The sequence below is a fragment of the Heterocephalus glaber genome, unplaced genomic scaffold, assembly GCF_053883595.1.
Source record: "Heterocephalus glaber isolate CG9 unplaced genomic scaffold, H.glaber_assembly_v1.0 deba00001124, whole genome shotgun sequence".
Lineage (NCBI taxonomy): Eukaryota > Metazoa > Chordata > Mammalia > Rodentia > Bathyergidae > Heterocephalus > Heterocephalus glaber.
The window spans coordinates 1,633,724-1,652,546 of NW_028258197.1; the positions used below are offsets into that span (position 1 = coordinate 1,633,724).

At 42.9% G+C, this 18,823-nt stretch overlaps 1 protein-coding gene across 5 annotated transcripts in view; it reads right to left on the reverse strand.

The window, feature by feature from the left end:
- Tex2 (testis expressed 2) overlaps nt 1–18,823 on the reverse strand; it is a 104,043-nt gene that overhangs the window by 25,092 nt on the left and 60,128 nt on the right. For all 5 annotated transcript variants that reach the window (XM_087210200.1, XM_087210196.1, XM_087210197.1 and 2 more), the window contains 4 exons: nt 13,928–14,128; nt 12,022–12,361; nt 7,978–8,225; nt 2,326–2,472 (listed from right to left, as the gene is read on the reverse strand). In XM_087210200.1, coding sequence (XP_087066326.1) covers nt 2,326–2,472; nt 7,978–8,225; nt 12,022–12,361; nt 13,928–14,128 — 936 coding nt within the window. The remainder of the gene's footprint in view (nt 1–2,325; nt 2,473–7,977; nt 8,226–12,021; nt 12,362–13,927; nt 14,129–18,823) is intronic.

Here is an 18,823-nt window from a genome sequence, read left to right on the forward strand (position 1 = left end):
TCTCCAGATGTCAGGCCTTGAAGGGAAGCCAGGAGATGGGAAGGTCTTTACCACAGGGGCAGCTCAGGCTCCTCCAGGCACTTTTTTTTTTTGGTACTGGGGATCGAAGTAGGGACCTTGAGCTTTCAAGGCAGGCGCCGGAACCACTGAGCTAAATCCTTGGCCCACCAGGTACTTCACTAGCCCCTTTGGGCCTTGACTTTTGACCTTTTTGGTATCGATCCACTCACTACCAGTTTGAAAGTTTAGTGCTCCAGGGGTACATGGCTATTTGGTGGAAATAAAAGTTTTTTGACAGGGGTGGTGGCAGGTGCAGAATTTGTTATTATCCTTCTGCCTTACTGTTTATTCCCCTGCCTGGGTCTCCCCTGGTCTGCAGGTCACTTCACTGGGCAGCAGCTCAGGTTAGGGGTAAAGGCATGGCTAGTGGTGAAGGGGACACAGCCCCCCACTCTGAACTATGGCACTATTGGATCTAGACCATCCTTTCCATTCTAACCTTTTAGAACTTTTCACCTCAAAAATCAAAAAGGAGTTGAGCGTGGTGGTAGATGTCTGTAATGCTAGCACTCGGGAGGCTGAGATAGGAGGATCACTACACGTTCAAGCCAGCCTTGGCTACACAGTGAGTTCAAGGTCAGCCTGGATTACATAGCAAGACCCTGTCTCAAAACAAAAACAAAACAAACAAAAAATAAAAAGCAAAAGGAAGTTAAGTTTGTGAACTGCAAAAGCCTACCTGACCAGCAAGAGGAGAAAATGACAGCAGAAAACTCCCTCAACTTCCCCTGAGGCGGCACAGCCACTATACTCCCCTCAGGAGAGAAGGCTGGCCACGCCTCGCAGTGCCTTAGAATATGTGCAACAATAGCAGCATCCATGAACTTAGCCCAAGAACACACACTAGCTGTCAAAGAGCCCTTCTAAAACGCTGCCCAAATTCTGCCTGGAAGCCCACTCTGAAGCGGGCAGAAGGTAGCCCCCCTTTTTATGAGGGTCTGACAGACCTTAGAATTCAACTAAATCAGAGAAGGCTAATCTTTACCCAAAGGAATGGCCAAAATTAAACGGAAGCTCCACCATGTCTGTATTTTCCCTCTAATCTAATTTTATGTTGGCTTACAATTTCTTAACCTGGAGTCCTTGAACTTACTGAAATCATGGGCAAAACATTGTGTCAGTGTACATCTTCCTTCCTCCCTCCCTCTCTGCTCCCCCTCCCCCAAGTAGGGTCTCACTGTGTAGTCCAGGCTGGTCTTGAATTCACTATGTACCCTAGGCTGGCCTGAACTTGTGGTGATTCCCCTGCCTCTGTCTCTTGAGTGCTGGGATTACAGGCATCCACTATCATACCAGGCTATCTCAGTGTACATTTTTCTAGGGAAGGAATCCATAGGATTTTGCTTCTCAAAAATATCTACTATTAAAACAAATTTCAGAGCCAATTACTTAAGTTACTGACTGTGCAAGCTCTTAGTGAAAACTTAGAGACCAAAGCGATTCTTTCCAGGCTGGATCATTACTGTGCTAAAAACTTATTTAATTTATTTATTTATTTGGTACCGGGGATTGAACCCGGGTCCTTGTGCTTGCGTGACAGGTGGCGAAACCACTGAGCTAAATCCCTGGGCCCAAAAAACTTATTTTTAAGGAAACTTTATAAGCTGTTTGGCATGTGTGTCCTTTAATGACAGCTATGAGGAACACTTAACAGTTTAAGCTCACTTCCAAGAGGGCCTAGCTTAGTGCAGGAGTGTTTCTTCAGCAAACAGACGCGAAAATAAAGTACCATTTAGCCGGAAAGTAAAGGTCCATTGCAGAACGGCTACATTTAGAGCCAATGGTAACTGCCTTGGCTGTGGGAAGGAGTACGCTTGGGAAGTGGTCCTAAGTAGTCTAGGATTTCCTCTGAGTGCATCATGTGGCCTCAACCACTGTGAGGCTGGACGTGTTCTGAACAATTTAAATTTTTTTCTAAGTCAAAGAATTATACAAGACAAATCAGTTACAGGAGCTCCTATTTTCCTAAACTCTGTAATGGATAATGATGTGGGGACACACACACACACACACACACACACACACACACACACACACACACACACACACAGTGTGTGAACAGGACAGTTTGCTAAGTCCCCAGGTGTAGTTAGTCTTCAGAGCAAGATAAGTCTGTGATCCAGGTCAGATGTGTTGTCTGAGAACTTACTACCCTTATATGTTATATGCTCAAACCAGGTTATTTTTCACTTATGACATAAGTGCACAAAATGTCCAGAAATTATGACATGAGGAATTAGGAACCCCTTGTGTAGAGAGCAATACCTTTATTTTGCTAAGTTTCATCTGGATTTTCTTTGACACCAGATCGGACCAGTACTTCTCTCCTAAAAAGTCCCAAAATATCCTTCCAAGCAAGGCATTCACCCAAGCTTCCTGTTCTTCCTCCTCAGAAGGTGAAGCCTCTGGCAACTGGCAAAAGAAAAGGCACCAAAATTAGCTAGAAGGCAATGGGGAATAAGAGATGCTTATTTTCATGAAGTCAATGAAGGTCCCTCCTTATAGAAACAGGAAATCGTGTGAGTTGTGCTTCTTCCCTATAAATCACAAGTCCTACATTTTGCTGGAGAAAAGAAAAAGGGAAGAAATGAAAGCTGCCACCACAACTGAAATCTTTTCTTTTCCTACCCGTCTTCCTGTGAACCAGCTAACATTTCATACAATTAACTGAGCTAAACTGTCCAGCTCCCCAAACTCGTTTGTTATCAACAATATATCTGATTGAATGCTTGTTTTTTTTTCAGCTGAGGCTTGTATGTGTAGTTGTCAAGCCAGTCCTCATGTAGGCAGAACTCAGTTCCCCATCAAGGTCAAGATGCTCTTGGGGTGCTTAAAAATATCGATGCTTGTGCCATATACCAAGAGACACTGAGTTAAGTGGCATCGGGAGTTTAAGAAGCCCTCTCTCCAGGGACTAAGAAGCAGGGCTAAGAACCATGGGGCTCACTTAGAGAAAGCTACTCTCGAGGCAGTTGCTATCCCCAACCTCAGCCCACTGACATCCTCATCCTCACTTTGCTCAATGCAATCCAACTGAAACATCTGCTGATGGCCATTTGGGGGCAAACCTGTATTTGGACTATGGACTCTGGGCTGGTGAGGGTCAGGGATGGTGATAAAGATGAAGGGGAAGCAGCAGCACCCATGGAGAGGACTGTGAAGTTTTAGTGGTTAGTGCAGGGAATAGGCTCAGAACTCAGTAACATGGCAGTGTCCATACTGCTGCTGCTCTTCACTGACCACACATGGGTCCTCCAATACATTCCTGAGGTTGCCTCATTCATGTGCACCCCAAAAGAAAGGCACCTTCCTTCCACTGGAGGGATGAGAGGCGTGGATGTGGAGGGGCTAGGGGAGTGGACAGACATTTTCCTGGGCTGAGGTCTCTAACCAGACTATAGCCTTATGGAAATAAGCTTTGGAAAGCAAAGATCAAAAGATCCAGAAATACGGAAATCATGAACTATTCACCCTTTCCTCTCCCTCTGTGGCTTACATAAACACATCTGTCCTGCCACACGCATTATGGCCATACACCATTCATTCACATTTCTTTCATGCCTTGCACTGGTGCATTCACACCAGCACTTGTAACTGTGCCCTCATCACGGCTGTGTGCCCAGGCTGATGGCACAGCACTCAGGTCACTTGGTGCCTGTGGGCCTGGCACTTGCAGGTCTGTTTGCCAGTGGGAACCCCAAGCTCTACAGCATGTAGCTACATGTGTCAGTTCTGTACCCACCACCCACCCCCGTACCGGGGATTGAACTCAGGTCCTTGTGCTTGCCAGGCAGGCGCTGCTGAGCTACATCCCCAGCTACATGTGTCAATTCTGAAGCCCAGAGTTCTGAGAGTCTGACCCAGCTGAGCCAGATATAGAGACTGTGCATAGGGCAAGTGGACTGCTCAGCAACCATCTGTCCAACCAGTTTTTTTTTTTTTTTTGGTACCAGGGATCGAACTCTGGTCCTTGTGCTTGCAAGGCAGGTGGTGGAACCACTGAGCTAAATCCCCAGCCCTGTCCAACCAGTTTTGTCATAGCTGTGTCATTTCCTTCTTTGGGGGTCTGAGGGTTCATTCACATTTTTCAACCACATGCTATTACACAAAAGTCCACATCAGTGACTGTTCAGTCATACCATAAGTTGTACAGGTTTTTCATATTTCCTTTTTTTTTTTGGTACCAGGGATCAAACTCGGGTCCTTGCGCTTGAGCAGCAGGTGGCGAAACCACTGAGCTAAATCCCCGGCCCAGTTGTACAGGTTTTTAAAAATCACTTTTCTCTCTGCTTCAACTTCTGCAGCCCTGAGGAAAGTGCCCACTCACCTGGTCAAATAGTGCCAAGTCACTGCCCATGTAGGGCTCTACATGTCTTGTTTAGATTTGTAAGCTATGTAAGAGAAGAGATTACCTTTTCCTTTCTCAAGAGGAAGAGCTTACCCTTCATCAGGCTTTCTTTACAACCCTTATTTTCACAGGAAACAGATTTCACATAAAACAGAAAGAAACAAAGGCTATTTCACACTATGTCCGAGCCAACGGCATATGACGTGGCACAATTTTTTAAATAACTGACAAGTTGCTTTTCCTTTTCAACAGTTCCTGTTTCTAATGTAGACTTCTCTCCACAGATGTAGCAGGAACAATGAAAAACCTGAGAGAAGCAGAACACTGACAATGCATCAAAGAAGGTTTATGAATGAATCTGGGCTCAACAGGCTGCCAGGAAAAACTCATTTTCAATGACTGTCATAAAAATTTAAGAGCTTAGAGAATAAATGTGCATATACTACCTAATATCACCATTTGGCTGCAGGGGGAGATGTGAGGAGAATATTCATTTCACCATTTCAACTATCTGTACATATTTAGAAACAGTAACCTCCAAAGATGGCTTTAAAAAACTTGGGATGTTTAATGTTCCAAAGCTGAAGCAAGGCCATCAAGACTGTGTATAGCTGGGCACGGTGGGAATCCCAGTACTCAGGAGGCTGAAGTAAGAGAATTGCCAAAAGTTCGAGGCCAGCCTGGGCTAGATAGTGAGATCAAGGCCAGCCTGGATTACAAAGCAAGACCCTGTCTCAAAACAAAGAAGAAAGACCATGGGCTGGACCAGAGATTTAGCTCAGTGGTTCTGCCACCTGCCTCGAAAGCACAAGGTCCTGAGTTCAATCTCTGGTACCAAGAAACCCCACAAAAGACCACATAGCTCTTAGGATGTACTTTATTCAAAACTAACTTCTAAAATCAAAGTAGTACAGATTTCCTCAGTTTTAGAGTGTAATGTTTCCTATAAGTCCAGCCCAGCCTTTTCGCTCTAAAGGAGAGTTAATGTCTGCTAAGTTTGGCCACACAGCTGCTGCCTTAGGGTGTCATAAGTAGCAGTTTGGTCCAGGAGAGGATACAAAAGGAGGATGAAGCCCTCACGTGCTTCTGGTGGCCAAGTGGGTGCACAGGCCCCTCACTAAAGCCTAAGCAGTCTCCCTCGGAGACAGTGATTCCTGTTCACATCATTCTGGCTTTCTGGTTTCCTAGCCCACAGTGGCTATCAGTCATTGAGGAAGATAGGGACAGGAGCTCAAGGAAAAGCCAAAAGATGGAGACATGGCAACACCAATCAACTGACAACCAGCAAAACATACTGCAGAGCTTGGACTCTGGGGGCCCAGTCTTCTGACTCAAGAGCCACTGCATGATGATAGTACCTAGTTTCCATTTATTATACTGACTCAATCATCAAGAAATGAAATCATGGGCCAGGGATTTAGCTCAGTGGTTCCACCGCCTGCCTTGCAAGTTCAAGGACTTGAGTTCGATCCTCAGCACCAGAAAAAAAAAAAAAAAAAAAAAGAAATGAAATCATCCCTAACCAGGTGTGGTGATGCACACCTATAATCCCAACACTTGGGAGGCTGAGGCAGGAGGATTGTTGCAAGTTTGAGGCCAGCCTGAGCTACATAGTGAGACCCTGTCTCAAAAAAAAAAAAAAAAAAAAAAAAAATCATCCCTGCCTGCTCTGCCCAAGGGAGCCAGGAAGTTTAACGTAGTTTTAAAAGACTTCCATCTGACTTAGAACAGAGAAGAAATATCTGTGTACTTAAAGAGCTAAGTGCCAGGTGGCTGGAAAGGAGGTGTGGATTAGAGACCCCTGGAAGTAGCACCAGGCAGGGGGCTGGCAAGGACCATATGACACAGCAAGCACATGCAGAAATGCTCTGAAACAGATTTTTTTGCTTTTTAATTTAAGAAAAGCTTCCACAAAGCAAGCATTTTATGAGATATCCTTCTCATGTCAGTGCAGTTCTCCTGATTTTCCTAGGTCCTGACAGCTGACATCCCAAGGAGAAAAGGAATCTGGGGGAACAGGACTTACCAGTGGCAAACAGCACACTTCTGGAACAGTTTAAATCATTCAGCTCCAGCCTAGAGGGAGGCAGCTCCCACTACAGCTGCCCAGACTATGTGGTCCTTTTTGCCTTGACAAGTTCACACAGATCAGGTGAGTGGTCTCCTCCACAAGGAAAAGGATCATAGAAGCAAATAAAACCCACAGCCAACTAAAGGCACAAAAAAAGGAACCACATGTTCCTCAGTAAGGACAGAAATTTGGTCACTGTTAGAGGTCAAACACAAGTGAATAAATGTGACAAAGAAGGCTTGAGTCTAGCTGGGGTTCAGAATAGCCCACCAACGCGACAGTCATACCAAGTCAAGGGCCTGGGACTCCCGGCCAGATTCTGCACCGTCTGTCATCTAGCAGCTGTGTGTCTAAGCTACTTAACCTCTCTCAGGTCTGTTTCTCCATGCGCATAATGGAGAAGCCCATTTAGTGTGCTCAGGGGTCACACCAATGTATTCAAGGGTATGACCAAGTATGGCAGGTGACAGCCTACATTACTGATCTCATGTCAAATGACCTTAAGTCAATGTCCGACTTGTTACACCTTGGTACTCATGGTCACGGTACATCTTCAAAAGCATAGGACACAGTTGAAGAGTCTGAGAATTCGAGACTACCACAACAGTTGCTGAGGAATTAGACCTCTATCACTTCCCTACCGATCACTAGGTTGCTCAAGTCCAAAGATTATGTGTCACCTTTGCTTCTTCTCATAACCACATCTACCTGGCCAGCTTTTCCTACAACACACTCAGCCAGCCACTCCTGACCACCTGCATCTCTACCCAGCTACTTCATTCTTACAGCCAATTCTCTACTGAAAGCCATGTATCTTTTAGGCCATCACTCCCTGTTCAAACCCTCCCAGGGCCCCCAGCTCCCTTGGAATAGATCCCTCCAGCCTCTCTGCCTCCCTCTCCTGCTCTTCTTTGCTGTTTGACCACACTGGCCTCAATGCTGTTAATGCCATTCCCTGAGTATTTCAGCCACATTTTTTTTTTTTGAGACAAGGTCTTGCTATGTAGTTCAGACTGCCTTTGAACTCACTATGTAGCCCAGGCTGCCCTTGAACTCATGGGAATCTTCCAGCCTCAGCCTCCCCAGTGCTGGGATTACATGTGTGCACCACCATGCCCAGTGCCAGCCACATTCTTGCTGCGGAGACTTTGTGCTGCTGTTTCCCCCCTAGAGTGCTCCCCAATCCATATCGCCACAGCTCACTCCCTCATGTTCCCCAGGTCTCTGTCCAAAAGTTACCTCCTCAAAGAGCCCCTCACTGAGTTCAGTCCACTTCCCACCAGTACCCTTTCAATTCTTACCACCACCTGATGCTTGCTTCTTGCTGATTCCCTGAGTAGAGCACAAACTCCCACGGTCAGGACCCTTCTATCTTGCTCATCACTGACCCATGGCCAAGAACAAGGAGGACCTGGCCCCAAATGGGTACTCACTCTTTTAGAGATTAAGGAGTGAGCTGAAGCACAAGAACAGAAAGGCCCGACCCAGACAGCTTTACCTTTTTCCCAGCGGTGGGGCTGCTCTCCACACTCTGCATGGGGCTCCTGTGGGGGCTTTGGCTTTCCTGGGGCACACACCTGCCCATGTACACACTGTAGTCTAGCAGCATCTTCTGCCGCACGCTGCCCACCAGCTCCTTTTGCTTTGGCTGTGTCATGATCTCCTCCACACTACCTTTGCTGCTGCTGCGGCTGTGAGTCAGGTGCCCAGAAGGACTGCTGTGTCTGCTGTGGGTGGGCAAAGGGCCTGGAGCAAAGAAGTGATGGCTATTAATACAAAGGAAGAAAAGAACCTTCAAGTACCCCAAACTCATGAGCATAAACACTGCTGGATTAAATAGAAAAGTAGCTAAAATGCTATCAAATGATGGTTTAAAAAGATTTATAGGGGCTGGGCAAGGTGGCACATCTGTAATCCTAGCACTCTGGGAGGCTGAGGTAAGAGGATCTACAAGTTTGATCCTAGCCTGAGCAACTTACCGTCTGAGTGAGACTTTGTCTCAAAATTTTAAAAAGGCAGAGTATGTAGCTCAGTGCAAAGGTCCTGGGTTCAATCCCAGTACAGAGACAAAAAACCCAACAAGTCATTTTATTTTTGAGAGGTTCCAGCCATCTGAAATGAAAACTCCTCATAAAGAGTTATACAAGTAGGGCCAGGGATTTAGCTCAGTGGTTCCGCTGCCTGTCCCGCAAGCACATGGGCCCGAGTTTGATCCCCGGTATCAAAAAAAGAAAAAAGTGTTATACAAGTCATTTCTTAATTTAAGTTTTAGCTAGCTAATTTCCAGTACTATTTGAAATTTTACCCTGAATTCTAAATTTTGTATAATCCTTTATTATTCTCATATCATTTGATTATCTAATATTATTTTTAAATGTTGAGATAAAAGCTATATCAAAAGTATTTAAAAATATGATGCATGCCTGTCATCCTAGCACTCGAGAGGCTCAGTCAGGAGGACTGCTGGGAGTTTGAGGCCAGCCTGGGCTACACAGTGAGTTGAAGGCCAGTCTGAACTACATAGTGAGACCCTGTCCAAAAAAAAAAAAATTGATTAATACTGAATGCACTGTCGTATCCTAGACTAGAACCTGGAAGAGAAAAAGGGCTTTAGTGGAAAATTCAGTGAAATCCAAGTAAAGCCTAGAGTTTAGTTAATGATTAAAAAAAACAACAACAACAACAAAAATGACAACAAACAGGGTAGCAGGATATCAATACTTTAAACCAAACTGATCCCATTGTGCCTGATCCAAGAGGGGTCCCTTCTCCTGGAGGACACAGGAAGGAAGGAAGCCCCATTCTAGAGCCTGGCTGCTACTCAGTGCCCATGGAGCAACCTCGCCATGCTCCCCTTCCCTGGAGCAGCAAAGAGCAGCAGTGTTCACGGCTCTGGGGCTCCCACTGCGATTGAGCCCTTGATCCGGTCATGCTAGAACTACACTGCTCTTGCCAGACTCCTGCTCTTCCTAGAGCCTGGACACTGCCTGCTACAGATTCAGAATTTCAGTCTTACCCTAGACCTCCCACGTCCCAGTCTGCACTGTATCAAGATGACCTCAAACATTTAAGTCCAAGTTGCTCAGAAACTTACAGTTTTAATGACAGCATCCCTGAGGGCCCATGGGGCTGGGGCAGCTAGCAGGAGGACTTCTATCATCCTGGTACTGACAGAGGTGCCCAGCTGTGGAGGATCATCACTAGCTACACCTTCAGGGCTAATGACAAGCCACCCACACATAGCTGCTGGGTCAGAGATGGCTTTGAAAAGCAGCAGTCTTCGCCAATTTACCTTTACTACTAGTTTCTTTTTGTTTTGGTGCTGGAGACTGAAGCCAGGGCCTCATGAATGCCAAGCATGAGACCTACTCCTGAGCTATAACCCCAGCCTCAGTTACTAGTTTCATCATATTTTTGGTGGCTTAAATTTACCAAATAAATAGCTTTTTGGGGTCAAGGTACTGGGGATCAAAACCAGGGCCTCACATACAGAAGTTACTTGATTCTCAGCTTCAGTGTTTAGGCCAGCAGAACATTATATTCCCAAGAGAAATACAATGTGAGCCATATATACGATTTTCTAGTAGCCACATGAAAAAGGTTAAAAACAAATGAAATTAATTTGAATATTTTATTTGACTATATCTAAAACATCATTTCAACAAGTAGCCAACATAAAAATTTTTAATGAGATAATTAGTTGCGGGGGAGTGAAGAGTCTGAAATCTGGTATATAGCTTACATTTGCAGCACATCTCAGATTGGACTGGTCACATTTCAAGTGCTCATCAGCTACCTGGCCTGTGGCCACTGTACTGGACTGCACAGGGTCAGACTCAAGAGAAGAGATGAGCAGTGGCTGATTCTGAGGCATTCTCACCCACTTGAATCTTCTTTTATTCAGCATTTTGGGTTTAATCGTGTCCTCCAAAAGATATGTTGGTGTTCTAACCACCAGCACCTCAGAATGTGACCTTATTTGGAAACAGGGCTATTGTAGATAGAATCTGTTAAAATGAGAGGTCATACTGGAAGTAGGGTGGGCCCTTAATCCTGTATGACTGGGGTCCTAAAACAAAGCGGAGATGAGAAGCTGGGCATGTTGGTAATCCCAGCAGTTGGGAGGTGGGAGGCTGAGGCAGGAGGATCACTGTGAGCATAAGGCCAGCCTGGGCCACATAGTGATTTTAAGCCCAGCCTATAAACTACATAGCAAGACTCTGTCTTTAAAAAAAAAAGAGGAGGCAAGACATGCAGAGTTTGGAGGGCTGCAGCCACAAGTTAGGGATCTGTGGACAACACTGGAAGCTAGCAAGAGGTAAAGAAAGATTCTGTGCAGTCTCTGAGAAGCACAGTCTAACACCTTGATTCTGGACTTCTAGACTCCTAGACTCCAGTCCTGTGAAAGAATAAATTTCTACAGTTTTAAGCCACCCAGTTTGTGGCGTTTTGTCCTGACAGCCCTAGGAAATGAATGTATTTAGTAATCTTCTTTTCATCTTGAGTTTTAGTGCTTAAGGTATTTCCAAGGGACTTTTAGGATTTCAACCCCTTTGAGTCATGATGGAAACTGGGGTTAAAGCTGACAGAGTGGTAGGTCAGCAAATGTGCTAAGGTCCCAGAGTACCTCCCAGAGGAGAAAACAAAGCAACATGAAGCCATGCTTGAGATCCACATGAGCTACATGCTCCTAGTCAATATAAATCCTTGACAGGGTAAGCCCCAAAATGGCTCCTCCCTAGCGCTACTTCATCCAAAAAGCCTTTCCTAATAATGCCTACATCAATCTTGTCCTCCTCTGATGTCCCACAATTACTAGTTGCACCATCGCCATGCTTTCTAGCACAGTAATTTGTGAGCAATTGACTCAAAGAGGGGCCGTTTTTCTCTATCAGGCACAGTACCTAAAGGGCAGAGTGCTGCTGCTGTGTGCTGGTTTTAGGTTCCTTGAGGCCCAGGCCTAGGCAGAATTCAGGAGAGGTGCTACTATGTGGTTATCCATCAGGATAAGTAGGATCCTACTAGAATGGTCAGCAGGCCAAAGGATTCTGCATTGCTATGACAACCTTATGCTTGGAGGATAGGCTCAAGTTTAGGAGCTCAAGAGCACTAGTGTGAAGTTATCTCCCAGACTTTCCTGCCTTTTTAATGTTTTATTTGCAGATTTGGAATTAAACTCAGGGTGGTACACATACTAGTGCAGGCTCTATCACTGGCCTACACCCCCAGTTCTCACCTTTCTTCTAACTAGCTGCTTCTGTGCTGCCTCTTTCAGAACATCACAATATGTACCAAAAAATATCCCAGGGAGCAACCAAAGGCTAGCTACATACACCTGCAAATGGACCCACTGCTCTGAAATGACATGGTACAAAGAGTTGTAGTGACTTCTCTAAAAGGTACATGAGTCATGAGAACACACTACAGGGGGCAAAGAGGAATCAATTCAGGGTGGGCTTCCTTCCTGCTTGCCTGGCAATCTTTCCTAATCTCGCTACAGGTCCTTTAAAAATGGAAAAGCACTTAGCACAAATGCCATTACCTGGTTTACTTCCAGAGACACCAGGTGGCTTCTTGAGGTCTGACTTCAGCTTAGATGCCACAATAAATCTCCTAAACCACTCCTCTTTTTCTCGGCCTGTTCTCCCAAACAGATACAGTATCTGATCTCGGTGGACAGATTTCATTCCCTCTTGAGGGTGGGGTGGCTTCTTAGGGTCCTCGCTTCCCAGCTCTCTCTCAGCTGGTGGCTTCTCTTCAGAGGTCTCCTTATCAGTCTGAGCCTTAGACATAAAGTCATCTTGTCGACCAAGCTCAATACAAATGGGGTACTTTTTGTTCCAGATTCGTTTTCGAGCCAAACTTTTAGGTACAAGATAAATCTATAAAGAAAGGGAAATGATTTATGTACTTACGAGTAGCTATATTGTGCATTAATATTACACATGACACATACCTCACAGAATTTTTTATTAAAATGATAAATGTGAAATAATCTTTATTATCTGTCTATAACACAACTATATAACTGGAATAAATTTTTAGAAATGACTTTTTATTCCTCAAAATCATTCCAGAATGTAGATGTTTAAGAAGTCTCCAAGAGCTGTAAGTAGGTATCATTTTCCAGAAGTAGCACAATTATACCACTTAGCTGATTATCATTAACTAAGTTTGTACACCAACTGTACTTAATGACTTTGAGCTAAACTTAAGCTGGGGAGAAAAAGCATTTATCGACCTAGATGGGAAGCTCCTGGTAACATTTGAGTATCAACTCAAAAATAAACTTACACAGGGGTCAGGGATTTAGCTCAGTGCTTCCGCTGCCTGCTTTGCAAGCGCAAAGTCCTGAGTTCAATCCCTGGTACCAAAAAATAAGTGAATAAATAAAATTTTAAAAATAAACTTACACAAAAATTAAGCACTTCTGTCATTTTGGAGAAACTTGAAGATCATTCAGATGGGTTGTAAAGACAGAGAACTTATAGCTTTGTGGAATAATATACAAAAAACATGCTGGGTATGGTGATGCATATGTATGATCTCAGCACTTTGGTTGAGACAGAAGGATCATCACGAGTTCAAGGCCAGCCTAGGCTACATAGAGAGTTCAAAGCCAGCCTGTACCACACACATGGTGAGACCCTGTCTCAAAAAACCCAAACCAAAAAACAAATAAAAAAGAGCAGAAACAAAGAAAAAACCCAAACAACAACAAATAAAACCACAAGTCAAAACCAAAAAGTAAATTATTAAACAAATAAAATTTAAAAAAAATTTTAAAAGTAAAAACAAAACCAAAACAACTCCAAAAAACAAAATAGGCCAGGTGTGGTGGCATGTGCCTATAATCCCAGCAATTGGGAGGCTGAGGCAATCGCTGTGAGTCTGAGGTCAGCCTAGGCTCCACAGTGAGTTCAAGGCCAGCCTGAACTACATAGCAAGACCCTGTCTCAAAAATAAAATAAAACACCCCCAAAAATCACACAAATAACATTCCTCACAAAACAGAATACGGTATATAATATTTTATAAAATGTAGTTATTTTGCACATACACAATTGTCACATTTTATAGAGCCTTTATCAGTCAGTATCTTCCTACCATATAGTTTTTTGTTTGGCCGATTAGCTCTGAGAGTCAGAATTCTGAGTGCTGGATGCCCTTGCCGGAGATGTGGCCCATATGCCTGCATGTGTATAACCTGAGAGTTCATGAAAGTGCAGATGCCCAGCCCCATATAAGTTGCAGAACCAGAATCTGCACTGTAAAAGGTAACCAGGTGGTTCATACATGCGTTAAAGTTTGAGAGGTACTATCCTAAAGTATACTGATCCTTAAATGACAAAAACAAAAACCTTAGGTGGAAAAATGCAGTGAAGCAACCAAGATTCCAAATACTCTTCATTTCCCTACTCTCTGCTTCCAAAATTCCTAGGGCTCACCTTGCTGTCAGAAAGGTCATAGATTTTCTGGCTGATGTAGGTGACGTCTGGCTTCATTTCATTGTAGCTCGCCCTCCTGGATATGTTTTTATGGGGCTTTGAAAGCCTTAGGGTTCCACCCTCAAGTCGAACAAAGATTGAGTGTGTCAAAGTCGCATGGTAAGTTTCTGGATCATAGTTGTAAATCTCATTCATCCATCCCTAATGGAGAAAAACTTTCATTAGTAAAATCAAAGTGAACACAAATCTGATTCAGTGAAAATGACAACCACTGTGGTATTTGAGACACTGAAACCAAACTTGATTTTGATGGAGGTGTCAACTTCCTCATACCCAGAGGTTGCGGAGACTGTGCAAAGATGGAGTAATTTGGTATGGTTCTTATAACCAAAACTCTGAATCGGGGGAGAAAATGGTAATGGCCACTATCCTAGTGATTGTATGTATGTGTGTATGTATGTATTTTATTTAATTTTATTTTTTTTTTGGTACTGGGGATTGAACTCGGGACCTTACACTTGTGAGGCAGGCAGTGACACCACTGAGCTAGATCCCCAGCCCTTAATGGTCAATATCCTAAATAAAAGGTTCTTCTTCTTTTCTTTTTAGCTGACAAGCAAATCAAGAAATTCAAAAGTTTTATTCACGTAATTGAGAAGTCTTTCTGCCTATTGGGAATAAGAAATCCCATTTGGTCTGACTTCCTCAGGTAGCCAAACACATGGTCTTCTCAACCTACTTGGAAACAATCTTTGAAATTTCACAGACCATATTAACTCGTTATCGTTCCAAGACTCAGAGAAAACCTACCACTATTTTTCTTTTGGCTTTTTGAGACAGGGTCTCACTATGTAGTTCAGGTTGGCCCTGCACTCACTATGTAGCCCAGGGTGGCCTCAAACTTGCTGTGATTCTCTTGCCTCAGCCTCCTGAGTGCTGGGATTACAGGAGTGTGCCACCATGACCAGCTCTACTTCTTCATTTTATCTTTTTTTATTTTTTATGTTTTATTTTTATTTTTAAAATTAATTTTATTGGTACATTTTAGGTATACAATTCATTTACATTTATCATTGGGTGTTTGTACCTGTACATGATATATCTTGGTTCTTATTTTTTTTCCCCATTACCTGTGCATCCTCCACCCCCTCCGCCCTTACCTATTTACATAGATTTCATTTGCATTTTTTTTCTTTTCTGATAGTTTTTACTTCTTCGTTTTAATTTGACTATAACATATTGCTCTTTCAAATTATATGGTAAAGCAGATGAATGAGAATTAGGCATCCAATAAATAAGATAAAATCAACAGCATGTCAAAATTCAAAGATACATAGTAACTTAAATGAGAAAATTGTGTTGCGTATTGATTGGCATGTATTACACATCGATTTTTCTTCAAAAAGCAAACATTTTGGAGCATACAAAACACACAAGGGGTTGGGGATTTAGCTCAGTGGTTTCACCACTTGTCGCGCAAGCGCAAGGACCCAAGTTTGATCCCCGGTACCAAAAAAACCAACAAAAGCCTAACCACCATAAAACTGTATTAAAACTTATCTCATAGCTATATGAGTGGCCTAGCTCTTCACAAAATTCCCTAGAAAACTGCAATTGATATATTCCCACTCCCTTCATTTGTAATGAGCAGAAAGGTGCTGAAATCACTATGCTGGAGTTGGGACTGTCATTCTTTTCAAGGAATAGTCATTTCTATGGTAAGAATTTGAGTCTCACCTTAATTATAAAAGCTTTCTCGTCATTGTGTTACACTTATGCATTGCCAAAGTTTTTGTTAGTCTTGCATGCTTATAATAAAAGTGCTGAGACTGTTATTAAAAAGCTGTCAAACATTTACTGAAAATAGAATTGGCCCCATAGTCAATGTAAAGGCAGTGAGGAAAGAAGCACCAGTCAAGTTGTGACAAAGCACCAAATTAAACAAACTCTAAATCTTACTAAATTATCATCTTTTGAGACTAAACTGGCCCTTAGGATTAACTAACACTTGTTAATGTCTACATTTTGTAGAAATGAGTAAATTTAAATTACATTTCACATTTCTCAGTTGCATTTGTCCTTATGAGAAGAATCTCCTTGAGGCAGGAGGACTGCTGCCAGTTGGATGCCAGCCTCAGCTACATGGTGAGTTCAAGGCCAGCTTAAACTATATATAGCAAGACCCTGTCTCAAAAACACAAAAGAAAAAAATATTTGATAATTTGAAATAACTCTGTGTCGCTGGTGACTAAGATAACAAGGTAATGATAGATAAGAGCTAGTCCTGGCTTTTCTGGTATGTTATGTTAGAAATACTGAATTCTTCTCGTGATAAAGTTGAGGAATATGTGATTTGAGAATCGTGTCTTCTGAGGATTCACCTCATCACAGCCATATCTGTGTGAAGTCTAATTTGGGACAAACACCAGCCTATAATCCAGTTGAACAAAGAGACTGTTATGTGATTTGAATGGTGCTTTTCCTTGCTTTGTTAACCATCATGACAGTAGTCTGCAGCACAACTTTTCTTTTCAACAAAGCTAGAACAGTTTTGTCTTCTTAAACTTCCTATTTGGGTAGGTTACCTGCCATACGTGTTCAGTGTGAATAGTGTTTTAAGTTGAAAATATTGTAAAAAAATTATATTTTTTCAAAAATATTAAAAAAATAGAAGAACTGAGAAAAGAAAAATAAAAAAGAATTTGCAGGGTGGGGATTTAGCTCAGTGGTTCCACTGCCTGCCCTGCAAGCAAGCACAAGGAACCGAGTTTAATCCTCAGTATCCAAAGGAAAAAAAAAAAAAGAATTTGAGTCTCACACCAAAGTACTGACTGGAAAGCCTGTGAGAATGAAGAGTCTTCAGAACCCCATTCCTCACTTCATGTGCGTGTGCGTGTGTGTGTGTGTGTGTGTGTGTGTATGTGTGTGTGACTGGAAATTAAACACAAAGCCTTATGCATGCTAGGCAAGTGCTCTACTACTAAGCTACATCACCAGTCCTTTTTATTTTTAAATTTTGAGACAGAGTCTTGCTAAGTTAACCAGAGAATTCTTTTTGTTTATTCATCCTTCCATTAAAACATGCACTGAATCTATGTGCCAAGAAATGTGTTAGATTTTTTAAAAGGATAGGGTCTGGGTGTAGCTCAGTGGTAGGGCACTTGCCTAGCATGTTCAACGCCCTGAGTTCTATCCCCAGAATCACACATGCACGTGTGTACCCATATACCCACACCCTTGGTCACGAATTAAAAAAAAGGAATCGTATTTTTGACTCAAGAGTGGCTCCAAAAGTGTAGAAAACTAAGTCTTTACTCCACTGTCCTGCAACCCCTTTAGAATAAAACTGTAAGAGGACAGTTACTACAATAAGATTATTAAAAAGATCATTTCAATGTGAAGTGAAGTAAAATGGACAAACGTACTTCTTTGTCTTTGGGGGAGAGGATATGAAACTTATGAATCAGTTATATAGTTCTACATACCTCAGTAGATTTTTTGTGTGCGCAGGGAGGATTTCTCCCTTTTCCCAGTGAGTCACTGGCCAAGGGCTGCATCTAACCACAAGCAGCAAATGAACAAGCAGTGGCCACGGGAAGAGGATGTGATCTGGGTGTCCACAAAGAAGTAGCAATAACTCAGGCATGGTGGTGCACGGCTGTAATCCCAGAGCCAGGAGGATCACTATGAGTTTGAGACCAGCCTGGGTTATGAAAGTGGGTTCGAGGCCAGCCTGATCTACAGAGCAAGACCTTGTCTCAAAAAAACAAATAAACAAAAAGCCAGCAATGATCAGAATGATAAAGCAAAGAGATGCAAGTGCAGATCACAAGGGGACCTGGGTGCTTAAAATACATTCTTTGGTTCACAGTTTTGGGGTTTTTTTCCTGTAGTTATTATACTATGCTGAATTATATTCCCTGACTTTTAAATGCTGACTTGTTCTTGCGTTTTCAGGGTTAATGATATATTTGTTAAAATGTGGTGAAGTTGGACTGTACCATTTCATGAGCTGACTCTACACATTTCCCAACTCCATGTTCAGTGACTTACTGTTGGAGGTGTGCACCTGGCCAAGGTGAGAATTCTTACTGACGCAAGCCAGGAAACAGTACAAATTAAGGCTCCCCCTCCATTTTGCTTCTCTGCAAAACTAGTTATCAGCACCCTATGATTTAATCTATCCTCCCTCAAACTTCTTTGGTGTTTGGGATTAAATCCAGGTCTTTAAAAAACCCACAGAACGTTAAAAATACTCACACCCAGACATGGTAGTTTATGTCCATAATCTCACAATTCTGGGAGGCTGAAGCAGGAGGATCTCTCAAGTTCAAGTCAATCCTGGGCAATTTAGTAATTTAGTGAGACCTGTCTCAAATTAATAATTATAAAAGGCCGGGGATTTAGCTCAGTGGTTTCACTGCCTGCTGCACAAGCGCAAGGACTCGAGTTTGATCCCCGGTAACCCCCCACCAAAAAAAAAATTATAAAAAGGGTGAGGATGTGCCTCAGTGTGAAGTCCCTTGGTTCAATCTCCCATACTAGGAAAAAAAAATCACTTATGGACAAATTTACATCAAGTTTTTATCTTATTCCTTTAATTTTCTGATTTAAAAAACAAGATAGGACACGTAAGTGTGAGAGTTAGGATACAGCACTGCATCAGCTCATCTGTTCACAGAACAGATATACTCAGTGATGAGCCATTACTCTGCCCTAGTCTAACAATTACTGCTTCTAAGAAAATTCCTATATCTGGTTAACAAGGGCAAGCTTTTCTACAGGGCTTTGGAGATCTGGGTGTTTTTTGTTGTTGGTTTTTTTTTGGTACCGGGGATCGAATTTAGGACCTTACGCTTTTGAGGCAGGCAGCAGCACCACTGAGCTAAATCCCTG